This window comes from Mercenaria mercenaria, chromosome 8, assembly GCF_021730395.1.
Source record: "Mercenaria mercenaria strain notata chromosome 8, MADL_Memer_1, whole genome shotgun sequence".
NCBI classification, from domain to species: domain Eukaryota; kingdom Metazoa; phylum Mollusca; class Bivalvia; order Venerida; family Veneridae; genus Mercenaria; species Mercenaria mercenaria.
The window spans coordinates 38,814,376-38,832,281 of NC_069368.1; the positions used below are offsets into that span (position 1 = coordinate 38,814,376).

Sequence of the window (17,906 nt, forward strand, 5' to 3'; positions counted from 1 at the left end):
AGCTAGGCGCGTCACAATGTGAAAATGCGTATTTTTGACTATTTCAGGGGCCGTAAAACCGGAAATAGGGGCAGAGCTAGACAGCAAAAATAGGAGATGAGCAAGTTGATATCGTGATAAAGACTCATGCAAGGTTTCATCAATTTATATGAAATACTTTTGAGCTAGGCGCGTCACAATGTGAAAATGTACATTTTTTACTATTTCAGGGGATAACCCTATAAATAGGGGGTGGAGCCAGACGATAAATATGAGGTGCGCAAGTTCATATCATGATAAAGACTTACGCAAGGTTTCATTAATTCATATCGAATACTTTTTGAGCTAGGCGCGTCACAAGGTGAAAATGTGCAATTCTGACTATTTCATGGGCCATAACTCTGGAAATAGAGGACGGAGCCAGACGAAAAATAGGAGGTGCGCAAGTTCATATCATGATAAAGATTCATGCATGGTTTCATCAATTTATATAAAATACTTTTTGAGCTAGGCGCGTCACAAACTTCGGACGGACAGACGGACGGAAACACGGACGCACGGACAAGACCCAATGTATATGCCCCACTCCACTTAGTGGTAGGGGTACAAAAAAAAAACGTTATTTGAATTGAATTCTTTGAATGACAGTTTGGCATCTGTGAGGGGTTCATTCTGTTCAGCAAACACCCTTGCAATTGTTAAAGAATCTGATTTTTAAAAAATGAAAACATATGCTATAGCATGTGAAACATGTTTACATAAGTCTCTGAAGAAACATAAACAAAGTCATTTTACTTTACATTAACTAAATTGTTCACATACAATTCTTCTGAAAGAAAAGTAAACACTTTTTGGATCCTTTCTTTTCACAACATATGTATGACGCTTCTGGTTAGATTAGTTGCTAAATTGGCAAATGAATTAGTATTTTCGGAGAAAAGACCAAACAAATGTTGTTGTTGTTTTTTTTTTAATGACAGACAGGATTTTCCCGTGCTTTTGTCGGTGCTGGGAAAACTCGTCTTACACCCTGGGATACAAGATGACTCTCTACTTTAATTTATTAGTGAATGTGTAAATTCATACACTGCTATAATAAAATAGTGCTTAAAAGAAAGCCATCCGTTTTATTTAATTTCTTCTATTAACTGAAGAATACGGAATACAAGCTTCGTTACCGCCAAATCAGTAGCCAGGAAAACTATATCACTAGCTTCGTTACCGCCAAATCAGTAGCCAGGTAAACTATATCTCTAGCTTTGTTACCGCCAAATCAGTAGCCAGGTAAACTATATCACTAGCTTTGTTACCGCCAAATCAGTAGCCAGGAAAACTATATCACTAGCTTCGTTACCGTCAAATCAGTAGCCAGGTAAACTATATCACTAGCTTCGTTACCGCCAAATCAGTAGCCAGGTAAACTATATCACTAGCTTTATTACCGCCAAATCAGTAGCCAGGAAAACTATATCACTAGCTTCGTTACCGCCAAATCAGTAGCCAGGTAATCTATATCACTAGCTTCATTACCGCCAAGTCAGTAGCCAGGTATTTCCTCACGCACTTTCAACCAGTCAAACATTCTTATAATATTAGTTTACAACGTTTCTTTGTGCAAATTGTTTTCATAAGTGTTTCATTATTACACCTATATCACGATTGTTTTTGGGTTTATTAACCTGAGAATTGTTCAATATATTGAATGTTGAATGTAACTATTTCCATCAAAAATGTTAATTAAGCGGTATAGCATGATTATGATAGGGGGGATCATATTAAACTAATTGATCTCTTGTCTCTCCAAATCAACACGCTCATCTCATTCCCGGTTCCGAAATAATGGAATTAGTTATCGGAATAAAAAATAACTACACCCATCTCATTCCCGGTTCCGAAAAAATGGAATTAGTTATCGGAATAAAAAATAACTACACTCATCTCATTCCCGGTTCCGAAATAATTGAATTAGTTATCGGAATAAAAAATAACAAAAATCTACTCGTTTTGTTTATTTTGCTGCAAATGTTGATTTACAGGTCCGTTTCAAAACTTCACTACATAGCGAGTTTGACGTGCCACAGAAATGTTGCTAAAGTCTCTAAAAATATTTGCTCAGTTAATCACACGTTTGTTTGTATGTGTTATAGATTCTGTAAGTAGAACATTTTAGATTTACTTAAATTGTTGTCCTTGACCCGGTGACGTTTCACCTCACCCATCAATTACGTTTCGATTTCTGTTTCTAGTTAATTAGCGCTTCTTAAAAAGGGACATAACTTTTCATACCTATAGATTTTATTCGCTTGGCAATTGTTGATTTGCTAACCTTAGGTAAACCATCACAACGAGAATTAAAGTCTTTTTAGCAACTGTTGCAAAGTAATGAGTCGGCTTGTGCAAGGCATCGCTTTGCCGCGACGTTGTCTTTATTGGGTACCAAGAACCTTTTATATGTGTAAGGATGCCATAGGTTTAAAATATCTTGCAGCCTGAACGAATAGTACCAAGTGCAATGGCTCAACCCAGAGATGAAATAAGTGCGGCGTCGCGTAGAGTAGCTGTCTTCATTATCTGCTATTATTCTTCTTGGTTGCATTTTTTGCTTCCAAAGGATCTTTTTACAGATTTTATTAACTATCACAACAGCAATCTTTAAGTGCCGTGTGGCGGCTGTAAAAAGTCTCCTTGTACTTGGATTCAGTGTTGTTATATTTTCTGATTCTTTGGGATCATGGAGTCCATTCAACATGTGTGTAATAGGGTTCCGCTTAAGCCGGTGCTAGGGGGTGTGAGAGGTGTTGCACATTTCATTGCCTCTCATGAACAGACTCAGTCAAACCACAGAGTCTTCTATTATTATTCTTGGTTGCATTCTTTGCTTCCAAAGGATCCTTTTACAGATGTTATTTAAGAAATAATAAATATGTCCCTATATTTTATCAGTTAATAAAATATGGGCAGGAGTTCGGATGCGCAATAATTAAATCATGAGTGCGTAGCAAATTCTTCGCATTTTACAGCACTATATTTTAGTTCGATACGTCATTCGGCTGGCCATATGCTATTATAAAAACCTCCCCACGAATGGAAAGCGTTGCATAAAACGGAATTTTCCGATATTCAGTAAATTTTAATTAAAGTATTAAGTAGTTACTGCTGTGAAAATGTTATTTTCAATAACATCAAAGGTCGATATTGAAATCAAAAGTAAATTCTTAATTCAAAGTTTATATATGCAGTTTCTAAAAATAGTACACGTCACCTACATGATGGCACTGAAACATACACGCCAGATTCTTTGCGGCATATAAACACGTAAACACTTGAGTCTGGAAGATTGGAACATGAATTATAATTTATTTACTGTCAAAGAAGAATCTAGTTGACATTTGTGAGGATTGTAAACTACGCGTATGGCAAGCCAATTGTCCAATAATTACGTGAACACCGGTTCACGGTCGAAAAACAAGGATTAACGATCGATAAACTAGGTTTTTCGAACACAAAACTAGGTTTTTCAAATACGAATGAAACATCAGATACCGGGCGACCAGGTTTCTCGATTGAACTATGAATTCCGGTCGTTATCCTATGTTTACGACCGTAAACTTGGGTTTACGAACGTGAACCTACGTTTATGACGTTATCCTATGTTTTCGCTCGAAAAAATAGGTTAGTATTTAAAAAACCTGGTTTTACGTTTGAAAAACCTAGTTTATCGAACGTAAACCTAAGTTCACGTTCGTAAACATAGGTTCACGCTCGAAAATATAGGTTCAGGTCCGTAAGCTATGGTTCACGGTCGTAAACATAGGTTCACGTCCGTAAACATAGGTTCATGGCCGTAAACCCATGTTCACGCCCGAAATTCATTGTTGATTCTATAATCCTAATATATCGACCGTAAACCATGGTTTAAGTTTGATAAACTAGGTTTCTCGATTGAACTATGAGTTTCGGTCGTTATCCTATGTTAACGATCGTTATCTTATGTTTACGCTCGTAAGCCCCGGTTCACGCTCGTAAACCATAGTTAACGAACGTGAACCTATGTTTACGACCGTGAACAGGGGTTTACAATCGTGAACCTACATTAACGAGCGTGAACTATGGTTCACGGCGTTATCCTATGTTTTCGCTCGAAAATATAGGTTAGTATTCGAAAAACCTAGTTTTACGTTCGAAGAACCTAGTTTATCGATCGTTAATCCTAGTTTTTCGACCGTGAACTAGGGTTAACGTAATTATTGGACAATTGGCTTGCCATATAGTTACAAATAGATAAACACGGTTTTACGAAGGTAAACTGTAATTCACGGCCGTAAACCTAGGTTCACGCTCGTAAATATAGGTTTACGACCGTAAACATAGGTTTACGGCCGAAATTGATAGTTGATTTCATAATCCTAATATATCAATCGTAAACCATGGTTTACGTTCGATAAACTAGGTTTTCTCGATTGAACTATGAATTTCGGTCGTTATCCTATGTTAACGAACGTAAACTTGGGTTTACGAACGTGAACCTACGTTTACGAGCGTGAACTATGGTTTACGACGTTATCCTATGTTTTCGCTCGAAAAATTAGGTTAGTATTTGAAAAACCTGGTTTATCGAACGTAAACCAAAGTTCATGCTCATAAACATAGGTTCACGCTCGAAAATATAGGTTCAGGTCCGTAAACTATGGTTCACGGTCGTAAACATAGGTTCATGGCCGTAAACCGAGGTTCACGCCCGAAATTCATTGTTGATTCTATAATCCTAATATATCGACCGTAAATCATGGTTTACGTTTGATAAACTAGGTTTCTCGATTGAACTATAAGTTTCGGTCGTTATCCTATGTTTACGATCGTTATCCTATGTTTACGCTCGTAAACCCCGGTTCACGCTCGTAAACCATAGTTTACGAACGTGAACCTATGTTTACGACCGTGAACTGGGGTTTACAATCGTGAACCTACATTATCCTATGTTTTCGCTTGAAAATATAGGTTAGTATTCGAAAAACCTAGTTTTACGTTCGAAAAACCTAGTTTATTGAACGTTAATCCTAGTTTTTCGACCGTGAACTAGGGTTCACGTAATTATTGGACAATTGGCTTGCTATATACGCGCACGTACCGGGCTGAAACATTTTCTTACGGTAAAAATATAGACTCTAAACAAATAAATTCATCAGTTAGAAATTGTTTGTTTCAGAAAATTTGATGTACTTTTTATTACTACTACTAAGCAATGAAAAAGTCGAGTATTTAGTCGGCATATAACGGAAGCAGAGTAGAATCTCACAGTCATGTTACAATCGTAGGGTGGAATGGAACAGCTATATTTTATCGTAGATTCATGTATAGGCGATTTCGCTATATGTTTATATAGCAACTGCTGCGGATCGTGTTAAAATAACTATCACAATAGCAATCTCTAAGTGTCATGTGGCTGCTGTAAAAAGTCTTCCCGTACTTGGATTCAGTGTTGTTATATTTTCTGGTCCTTTAGGATCATAGAGTCCATTCAACATGTGTGTAATAGAGTTCCGCTTAAGCCGGTGCTATGGGGTGTGAGAGGTGCTGCACATTTCATTACCTCTCATGAACAGAATCAGTCAAACCGAGTCTGCTATTATTCTTCTTGGTTGCATTCTTTGATTCCAAAGGATCTTTTTACAGACTTTATTAACTATCACAACAGCAATCTTTAAGTGCCGTGCGGCGGCTGTAAAAAGTCTCCCCGTACTTGGATTCATTGCTGTTATATTTTCTGGTTCTTTGGGATCATGGAGTCCATTCAACATGTGTGTAATAAAGTTCCGCTTAAGCCGGTGCTAGGGGCGTAAGAGGAGTTGCACATTTCATTGCCTCTCATGAAAAGACGCAATCAAAACGAGTCTGCTATTATTCTTCTTGGTTGCATTCTTTGCTTCCAAAGGATCTTTTTACAGACTTTATTCGTATATTAAAAGCATGAACTCCTCATTTCATGAGACCCCGTTTTCATCTTCCTGGCGTACTGTTTGATTTCACGATTAACCCACCATAATTTTAATTTACAATATTAACACTGACTTAACATTTTGAATTGAAAGGAAAAAGGCGTTGATTTTCGTTTAAACAAAATTGGTGCGAGGTGGCATGCATAATCTGACGTCGTTCACAAAAATAACATGAACAAAATGACATCCTTTGAAAAATTCTTTCAAAAGTGGACACCAAATGTTCAAAAAGAACATTACTTTACAGCAAATATAACTAATTTTTCTTAAGTTAAAAATCAAAGTGAACACGTGTGTACGATCTTTCTCTGGATTTAACAAAATTTTAAATAAAAACCAGGAATTGCATAAAACTGGCCGATAAAACTACTGTGGAAACCTCAAAACAGTCTTGATTTTAGTAAGAGACAGTGGTCGGCTTCAAAAGACTAAAACTTGTCATCATTTGTAACCAGTCTGACTGGCTATTTTCCTCAGCTTATGTAAAAAAAAATAATGGGAGAATATTTGTTTGTTTCTGCGTAAGATTGAAATATCTTTAACTAGCGAACACCACATACAAAATTTTCACGAATGGCATAGCCACGAGTGAAAATGTAAGATATGGTATTCATGAGTGCAAGATATTTTGATCTTACATGTAAAACATACACATTCTCTTTTTATTTAATGTTTTGACTACATTTACCAATTTTATAGTTTCTTAACGGTGAAAAATATATTTGATATTTTTAATATTATTTTTTTTATATATATTTCACTCATTTAAAAAGCTGGATAAGTATACATTTGATATCTGCATACTATTTTCTTCTTTATTGTCATATATATATATCTTTTCCGCAGCCTTAACGTACTAAAACGTATTAGCGTCTGATGGCCCTTCCACGCTTCCGTAGAAACAACATTTATTATACGAAACTTACTTTGAAAATATTTCTGAAATGTCTAGGTCTGTGCAGCTTTCAAATACGGTTATATCTTACATCTGAGGCATATACTGACACTCTCAGACAACATCAAAAATGACATTTTGAGCGATTTGATGAAGTTCCAAAATTATCAATGTACCCTTGGTCCGTTACAGACCCCTGTGGGATTTCTGTTTATCCAGAGCTCAAATATTTTTTCATAGATTAAAAGCTGACATGCTGTACTAAAGCCCAGGTAATTTCAATTCGTAATAAAGTGCTGAAAATTGGCTCCCCAATAGCAAAAAAAAAAACCCAAAAAACAAAACAAAAAAAAAACAGTCCACGCGCATACATTTAGACGGGGTGACCCCTGCGCGTGACCCCTGACTATCTACGAATCAAAATGCGGCTTTCGTTTTCAAGTTTAGCATTTCTACTTTCATTTTATTTACCTCCGGAAATAGCTGAAGGTCGAGTGACGTCATTTTCTGTGTTGTCAAAAACATACATATGCCTGGCGAGATTGCATGAATATGTGCTGGCCGTCCTAAGATTATCAGAGAAATCATTTTTTATCTAAAAATCAGTGCTTTTTCGACATTTTTAACACGTCTGTACGGAAACTGACGTTTGAGACAAAAATGGAGTTTCCATTTGGTCATATCTTCGTAGATATCACTGTCTCAGTGCGTAAGTTTTGGGCTTAGTATTAATTGTCAGACGTTGCCGAAAAGGCGATGATCTACCTGTACAATACTGAATTAATATACTATCTGGCAAGATTTAGACTGTATTATTATCGCTGCTAGGTTTTTAATATTTTCTAGGCCGTTCACGTGATTAACTTTACACTGACGCAAAGACGGTAATCGGTAAACCAAATAATAATAAGATAAATATAGCGAATCAGATATGAAACGAAACTTTTTCATGTATGAAGTTAACGTGTTGATGGAAATGGTTGATAAGCTGATAAGATATTTGTTTAATAGGTTTTTTTTATTATTTTAGAAATGCCAGAGAGCTGTAGAGTCGATTTAAGAATCATTTATGATAGTTGGCAAACTAGAATATGTTATTAAAAACTTTGTTTTATTTTCTCCACATGAAATTTAAATAACCGTGTATATGTTTTTTCTTCTTCAGTTCCAAGTCATGCCGTAGTGAACAGGATACTGTAAACAGTGAACATAATTGTTGATATATATATGTGTGTATGTGTTGTGTGGATTAATGGATTAAAATGCCGACTTTTTCTTTCGTTTGTGCTGAAATGCATCATCACGTAAGATGAACAGTAGCTAATACAGTAACTATTTAGGCGTTTTATTGTGCTTAATTGGTAAATATATCTGATAGAGCCACTGTGTAAAAGGAAGTTGAGGAAAAATGACAGTAATACTGGAGCCTAACATCAGAAGCAATGCAAAGATCTACATTGTGCTTGTTACACTAGTAGTAGGGGGTACAAGAGCAGAGAAAGTCATTGGTAAGTTTAATTCAGCTTATTGTCTATACAGTGAATGAGTGTTTCGGTTGTTTTAAATTGATGTTTCTGAAAATTTTTGCACCTTTCTTAATTATATCAAAACATATATAATTTTCATGATTGTGTCATGTGGAAGACTATATATATTTTGCAGTGCACGTGTATAATACATATTTCTCGTTTTGAATGTTTACATGTTACATCAACATCTGTTTGGTAAATTTCTCTAAACTCTGAAAATTTTAAATTGCAATCTAAAATTTCAGTTCTTATTTTGTGTGAGCATTCAATTTTTCTCATTTTTATTGATATAGATAGATAGATATTTTTTATTCCACCATAAGATGAGAAACAACTACAATGAACCTAGCATTATATAGATTATCAATGAAATGAATACCTAAAAAAGACTGTACAGTCTAGATAAGTCGATTTTTCCCCAGAAAAAATAGATACATGTTTATCTTTTTAAAAGATAAAAGTAAACAACTAGAAATAGTTTATCAATCTATATACAGATTTGCATGGCAGTAGTTTGGAACTGCTAGCTGATTACGAGTACATTCCTTAGGGAATGACTTTAAACAAAATGTAAACGTGCACTATTTTTCGTGAAGTTATTTATTGCGAGAAATATACTTATTATCAGTATTGTTTCTAAATTGTGTTGTGATCCCATTACCTAGGGTTTGGTATTAAGGTATAATATGACAAAAAGAAACCACAGAATAGTGAAACCGGGTATTGAATATGTTCTATGTTTTCTTTTCTTGAAGTCGGTTTTGTTGTCAAATAGGGACACACTGTTGCCATGTCAGTAAGTTTAAACAAAAAAAATATTTTAAAAATAGACGGTATTCCAAATAACAAAGAATGAACGATTATATTTTACAGTTTAAAAAAATCTTATGTTATGCCCTTCTTCACCAGTTTCCAAACGTGCCTTAAATTTAAGCTGGAAATAAAATCAATTTAAACTAGTGTTTAAGTAACAAAAATTAGCAATTGTTCCGGTTTCTGTCTAGTGTAACCAAATTTCTAGCAAGAGGTTTTCAAATTTAGTGAAATTCAGTTAGAGGCAGACGTAAAACGAGGCCAGTGGTCACTTATAGTACATTGTATTGCTTGATAAATTATAAAGTGTTAAGGATTTTGTTAACATATTGAAATTATACAAACTTAAGTTATTCAATTACCCGTACTAGATTTTCTCTCCAGTCTAACTAGTAGTTTTGCTTTGAAAATTGCCAGGACATTTATACTACAAGTGTGAACATGACAATGTCCCATGTTAGCACGCGTGAACAGTGATATTTATTTTTGAATAATGTATCAAGTATGATTTTTCCTATTTGTCATATCCCCAATCAAAGTCAGCTTAACTCCATGGCACTATAATTATGGACAGAACATATAAAACTGATTGATACTTTGTCAATGGGTTGTCATTTCTCAAAATCAGCGGTCTCATTTAATTTCCTGTATCGCAATTGACAGACTTGGAAATTAATTTTATTCAGATTAAAAGACAAAAACCTTATTCGTCCCTAAGTGATTTCATTGCATTACTATCATTGAACACAGCTGTACAGCTATACAGCTGTAACTGAACATATTTTAATTATCTGCGATTATTTCATTTAAAATAATGGTACAACCTACCACTTGAATTAATCTGTATCAGGTAAAATATGATAATTCTAAACAGTTCCTTATAATGTTTGTATATAGAATTCCGGATGCAAGACACTTTTGAACAGACACTAGATAAACTTGATTGCTTAAATGTTGAAACTCATATTTTTGGGGACATTAACATTAAGTACATAACTAACAAAATATCAGACCAATTTGCAACTAAAAACTGGCAGGATGTGTTTTTGAAATTGGCTTGACACAATTAGTCTGCTTACCGACACGTGTTACAAAGGACAACTTGTCTATCATTGATCACATTTACACAACTAGATGAGATCTAATTAGCGAAGTGTTATTACCCGTTTATAGTATAAGTGATCAATTCCCAGTATGTTTTTCAAGATCATTAAATTAGATGAAGTTATTTTAGAAATGAACTCTCTATTGCGCCATTTGATACTATTGACAATTATTCTAAATTATTATTAATGATGTTCTTTCAAAATATGCGCCTTTCATAACATTTTATTGCATGAATGGAAACTTTATCATTTTTTAGGTAAAACTGTTGAATTTTTCAAATCATATCTATCAAACAGAACCCAAATGATAAACGTGAGAAACACCAAATCTAAAAGTATGCTTGTAACCTCTGGAGTGCCTCAAGGTTCTATTCTTGGCTCACTTTTATTTTTATTATATATATCAGTGATACCGCTTTAGCTTCAAAGAGTGGCAATTTAGACCTCTATGCTGATGACTCTACTATGTATGAATCAGGTTATGATTTAGATAAAGTGCAAACTAAATTCCATTCTAACACGATCCGCAGCAGTTGCTATATAAACATATAGCGAAATCGCCTAAACATGAATCTACGATAAAATATAGCTCTTCCATTCCGCCCTACGATTGTAACACGACTGAGATTCTACTCTGCTTCCGTTATATACCGACTAAATACTCGACTTTTTCAGTGTTATGTAGTAGTAATAAAAGGTACATCAAATTTTCTGAAACAAACAATATCTAACTGATGAATTTATTTGTTTATATTTTACCGTAAGAATATGTTTCAGCCCGGTAAGTTTCAACTTCAACACCAGTGCATCTATGTCTGGTCGTGTGTGTAGTTTACAATTTCTGCGTTGTAGGCACCACAAATGTCAACTAGATTCTACTTTGACAGTAAATAAATTATAATTAATTTTCCAATCTTCCAGACTCAAGTTTTTACGTGTTTATATGCCGCCGCAATGTTCTGGCGTGTATGTTTCAGTGCCATCATGTAGGTGACGTGTACTATTTTTAGAAACTGCATATATAAACCTTGAATTAAGTATTTACCTCTGATTTCTATATCCGACCTTTGATGTTATTGAAAATAACATTTTCACGGCAATAACTACTTAATACTTTAATTAAAATTTACTGAATATCGGAAAATTGCGTTTGATGCAACGCTTTCCATTCGTGGGGAGGTTTTTATAATAGCATATGGCCAGCCGAATGACAATCGCGCTAAAATGTAGTGCTGTAAAATGCGAAGAATTTACGTGGTTAGAATCGAAATAATAAATATGTTCCAATAATTTTATCAGTTAATAAAATATGGGCAGTCGTTCGGATGCGAATATTAAATCACTCGTGCTACGCACTCGTGATTTAATTATTACGCATCCGAACTCCTGCCCATATTTTATTAACTGATAAAATATAGGCACATATTTATTATTTCTTAAACAGAATTTAGATGTTGTGCAATAATTGTGCAGTTTAAACAATATGCCACTTCATCCAAAGAAAAATATTTTGTGTACTAAACAAAAAAAGTAACAATTGTAAAGAACTATTTTAAGTATTTCCAAGCAAGTAATAGAAAATGTTAAAGTGCAAAAATTATAAGGTGTTTATATAGACAACACATTGTCGTGGAATGTTCAAATTGAAACAGTTTGCGCTAAGCTTAACTAAAAAATAGCAGTGTTGAGACATATATCGTACTATATGACAGATGAAGTGACTGGAAAAAAACTATGACGTCATAAATATGGCGGCTTAAGAGAAGATAGGAACTTTATATATGTTTAACGCAAGGAACTTTATAGTACTAAAACCTACACTTGAATCCTTCCACGGAACAGGATTTGGTAACTAATTACATCACTGAAGTTTGTACTTTCAAAGTTTGCATAGATGATCAGCAATTTCGATTTTCCGATATACAGTCCAAAACCGTTATCTCGACTTCGATTATTTCGATATCCCGAGTGGATTTTCGCGTTCCAGATGTTTTCCCTTATTATTTTATATAAATCAACTATGGATATCTCGATTTCGTTTTTTCGATTTTTTCGATATTTCGACTAAATTTTCAATCCCGTACTTTGAAATTTACTCTATTTTGAAATCGATTACCGCGAGTGGACATTAATCGTCTGCCAGTTGATACAAGTGCAGCGCGCACCTGACTTATTTCCATCCGGGTCGCGCGCATGTTTTGACCTGCAAGTAGGTCAGTCCGGTTTTTCAGATATTTCAACAAAAATCGGATTTACCTACTTGATTTGTAAACAACTTTCAGCCGTCCAATCACGACAAAGAAGTCAATACGCTCTAAGCCAATCAAAAGGCATATGATAAATAGGCTGTTCGGCTGAAAAATGTAAACAATGCAACTATCTCAAGAAATTTGTCTATGTCGTCTCTGTCAGTTAATAAATTTAGGCTTATAAATTTGTTCTTTTATATAATAATGAGTAAGGAAGCTAAATGGGGAAAACAAACAATCTGGACACACTACACGTGGTACATAAACACAAGGCCTAATACTAAGACATTGTTATAACATGTTGATGCATTCATTAAGTCTGTTCTTCTTCTTTCTAACCGTAGTTTTTAAAGTAAATGTATGGGAAAACTTTCCAATTCATTCACAACTTACTGTGCGTCATTTTGACCTAACCTAGGTTGTGAATTATCGTACACACTCTACACGTAGCAAAAAAAACAAAATGTAATAATTGTAGTTATGCTCGCCCATATGGTTTTAAACCGGCGGCGAGGGTAAATAAACTCAACACACACACACAGAGGCACACACACACACACACACACACACACACACACACACACGCACCCACACACAGACACAAACACAGATTTACCTCTCAAATAAACACACACACTCACACACAGAGGCACACACACAGGCACACGCACGCACACGCACACACATATTTACTAATATTGTCTATCACAAAAACATATTACCTCTCAATATTGTCAAACTGTTTCGTCAGGTCGGAGGGCGGGAGTCAATAACTTGCCTAAGCGCCATTCGAGCAAGCAGAGTAGGGCACGGTAACCAAACCGGAAGGATATCTGGATCGACCAACGCTGAGTTTTGGAGAATGACCCGGTAACTAACCCGGGGGATATCCATACTCTCGGCTGCAGTGTGCAAGGGCACGAGGTGGAAATAAAAACGAAGTCGTATGCAGAGAAATAGCAGGCTATTCTCGAGATTGAAAAGGGATCATAGACGAGGAAACAGATATCAGTTTAGTATGGTGTACCAACGAACACGTTAATCAACTTGGTCGAAGAATAGGGACAGCATCAAGTCAAAATATCTCGGCGGTGACCTGGAGCAAGACAGGAAAAAAGACCGGATTAGCCAAGTTCACAGAAGTTGAGACAGCACTGCTGAAATGGTTCAACAGTGCAAGATCACAGAACGCGACCGTCGACGGCCCAACGCCTGCAGATGAAGGGGAGAGAGTTTGCTGAAAAGTTGGGAATCTCGGCTAACGACTTTGAATGCTCCAGTAGAGTGCTTTAAAGCTAGACACGGCCTCACGTTAAAAAAAATACAGCGGGTAGGCGAACTCATTCTACAAGTCTGACCAATATATATACAAAGTAGATAGGTCTAGCTGCAGAGTTACAGCCCCAACGACATTTTCAGCGCTGATTCTACAAGGCTCTGCCAGACGAGACACTGGAATACTAAATCAAAGCATGTCACGGCCGGAAAGTGAACAAGAAAAGATTGACAGCCTTAGTCTGTGCAAACATGTCCGGAACAAAAAATTAACAAAAAACAACTGCCGCTACTTGTTCTCGCAAAATCAGAAAAGCCTAGATACTTCAAGCATGTGCAGACGCTGCCAACCCATTAGATGGCAAACGAGAAAGCCTGGATGGCGGCAAAATTCTTCAAGATATGGAAGAGCAGTTTGAAGGCAATCGGACTTGCGTTCCTGTCCCCAAGAACCACAATTGTCACTCAGCCGATGGACCTATGGGTCATCAAGAACTTCAAAGCTCACTACAGACGCCAAGTTCTTGCCAAAAAGATCAAAGCAGTCGATGAAAAGACTGACGCCTTCCGCATGATGCGACGTGCCTGGTCACAAGTCAAGCCGTCAGCCATAGCTAATTACTACCGACTTGCCGGGTTCGAGGTGCAAGTAGTCGTCTCGGAAAAGGATGCCGACGCAGACATTTCACTAGCACAGCTGGTCGAAATCCTTGGCTCAAACATCTCAGTGGACGACTACGTAGCCTTTGACGACGAACTCCTCGCCACAGAACCTGTCGCTGACTGCGACATCCTATCAGAGATCATTGAAGCCGATCGTCGATTCTGACGATGATAGCTGCTTCTGAACTTCCCAAAATTAGCAAACGCCAGGCCAAGGACGCCTGCGAGACGCTACAAGCCTTCCTAGAACAAGAATCCGAAGCTGACGCCATCTCTCAATCCGACGTCATCGACCGCTACGTGACGGAGAAACTTATGGAAGCCCGTTAGCACAAAACAAACAGCAAAGGCTTTATCAGTGATTTATTTTAACAAGTAATGACCAATCAATATGTAAAACATAATGTTAATGTACAAATATACACATTTTGTCTAAAGAAAGTCTTTTTATCGACACAAAACTTCATTACCCTACCTATTCCAGTTACGACAAAGTTGAATGCAATTGTGGAAAGTCCATATTAAACTAAGTATGTTGAATGCAGCGTTAATAAATAACATAATGTGTAAATAGCTGGGGGGTGTTTTGGGGTTTTTTTGTTGTTGTTTTTTTGGGGTTTTTTTTAGTGTTAACGAATTAAGTAAAACACGCTGAATGTTGAGGTCAAGTTTGAATGAATATTATCATATCTTATTTCGTGTGTAAGTAGCTGTATCATTGCGGGGTTGAGGTAAACTGAGTCTTGGAGGTTAAGTTTGAATCGATATACTTTATCAGTAATTTTGAATAGTTAAGGAGACTATCATGAACATTTGCACCGAATTAAACATTTCTCTCGCTTAATTGTTTATATAGAGGATAATTGTTGGTTTCGGTGTAATATCACGTTATAATTTCACCGAGTGGGCACCAGAAGTGATATTTTCACGAGTGGCGCAGCCACGAGTGAAAATAACAACTTTTGGTGTTCACGAGTGAAATTACCGTGATATTACATCGATACCAACAATTTTTCTGTTTATTTTACGTCTAAAACTCTACTTTTGTTTTGTTTATTTCAATAAAATGTCGAAATTTGCGGGAAATTTTATCAGGAAGCATCGCAAAGATGACGTCATTTTAAAGACGTCATCGTCATATTGTTTCCGGCTTTCAGTTCGCTCGGTAAACTTTTTGACATTAATCCGGGTATTAGATTTGATAATTTTCACTGAGTGGCCAGTGAGTTTATCAGGATATAATTCACCGTTATATTTCGATAAACCACCGAAAAACATAAACTAATATATTTTAATAGTTGAACAATACATATTAGATTGCTCATAATCTAATAATGAAAATTACTTGCGCCGATATAGATTTGTACTGCATTCTCATTATAATTCTTTCATTCTATGTACTGATTAAGAGTAGAGTTTGGTAATTTGTATTCGCTTATTGTATGTTATATTTCTTTTTACTTTCGGAAATAATCGTATTTCAAATTCAACTCGGTAAGAATAGTCAAAAACAATGAATATCAGAGGTTATAACGACATGTAAAAAGATATTGTAAATAAGGTGGGTGGGTACAAATTAACCTGGTAAATGGGCATAAATAGATTTTTTTCTTAAAGGTGTAAATATAAACATTTGCCAAAACAAAACTTGTTTCATGGCATGATATCTGGCAGATTAACCTATCTATTGATTTCTTCAGACATTATTTAGCAGTATTATTTTCAAAATCGGTCGCTATATTTGTGACTTCATTTCCGGGCTAAAATAGATACATGCATATTGTTTTTGTCTTAGACCAAGAAATAATGTGGCTATATTTCATAATTATTTTCAATCGGGGTTACAAACGACAGTGCACTATTTTACTGTATAGTCTAGTGTAAAGCTATTATAGAGGATCGTTAGCAGCCACAGGCAGTGTTTTTGAAGCGAAGCGATACCAGTTGTTATGAATTGATGCTACCATTTTAGTTTTATGTTTAGCTCTTTTTGGCGATACTTTTAACCTTAATATTTTAAGGTTACCATACCGGTCGCATAAAATAGAGGTGATAAAGGACAAAGCCTTTTTATTGTCTGAACATTTGTCGCTCCAACATTGATCCTGAAAAGGGACGATTAAGCTACATAGCGTCTGTAACACGAATATATTGGTAGTAATCAAAACTAATTGAATAAATTATGGTATTGTCAATTTTATAATAATCTATCAGTGTTTAATAGAAATATATTCGCTATTTAAGTATTTCAAAAGACAACCTAGAGCAAAAAAACCCAACCCTTTTCCCATTAAAATTACATGCAAAATATGACAGTGTAATACATAACAACGATGTTAACATCTCAACATATAAGGTTGTATCTATATCCTTTTTTGAAGTATTAGTTAATCGATCCAGCCGGCTTACGGAAGGTCGGTGGATCTACCCAGGTACCCGCCCATATTTAAATTGAGCACGGAGAGACACCTGGGTCTTCCTCCGCCCTCAAAGCTGAAAAGTCGCCATGTGACCTATAATTGTGTCTCGGTGCGACGTTACACCCAATAAAAACAAAAGATAACAGGTAAGGGTAGATTTCTCGGAAGCACAGAGCACCACAAACAACGCCTAAGAGCCACGCATTTGCAAAGTAGACCCACAACAAAAAGAAGCTGTAACGGAAAAATATTATAAACGGGGTGCTTCAAAAATCCAACAAGTACATTTTAATTTCATGTAAAATATAGAAAAAGGGAGAGGAAGGGGTAGGGGTAGAAAGGGGGGGGGGGGCGGGGGTTGAAGGGGAACAAGGACGAATATTCAAAATGGAATGCTACGTTCCTTAATCACAGTTACCCTACAACGTAAACCACAGCAGCGCACACACACACACACACACACACACACACACACACACACACACACAACTAACTTACATAGATAAACAAACAGACACGTAAGGTATAACAACACTGTAGGACACCGCTCAAGACACACAGACGCACAAGCACACACACGCACACATAAGCAGGAAAAACAACAATCGAGCACCGCCTTAGACTTTCCGGCAGCCAAAATTAAGGTGGGCATGACAACTGAGGAGAAAGAGGAAAGAAACGCTAACAACAAACAAGGCAACATACGCAACAAAAAAAGTAAGATGGACAGAAAACAAGTTGAAAATAGGGCACCGCCTTGCAACGGTCAGTAACTATACAAAGGAAACTGGGGGTTTAAACGCGTTTAGGGCATGCCAACCTCGCACTTACCCTATACAACACATGTAAATAAAATCATTCCCCGCTGAGAAAGGCTCTTACATTAGTGAAAAATACCAGATCATATTAAGTAAAACATAAAGATGTAATTACACCAATGTACTCAACAACTTGTCTGAAGTTATAGCACCAAGAGCCTAT

General features: G+C 36.1%; 1 protein-coding gene across 10 annotated transcripts in view; it reads left to right on the forward strand.

Annotated features, from left to right (window-relative positions):
* The window catches only part of LOC123566561 (lachesin-like), a 460,053-nt gene that overhangs the window by 212,785 nt on the left and 229,362 nt on the right, over window positions 1–17,906 (forward strand). For all 10 annotated transcript variants that reach the window (XM_053549741.1, XM_053549738.1, XM_053549742.1 and 7 more), the window contains one exon: window positions 8,036–8,378. Coding sequence is in view for 1 of the 10 variants with exons in the window: in XM_053549745.1 (XP_053405720.1) it covers window positions 8,279–8,378 (100 nt within the window). In the remaining 9 variants the exon portion in view is untranslated. The remainder of the gene's footprint in view (window positions 1–8,035; window positions 8,379–17,906) is intronic.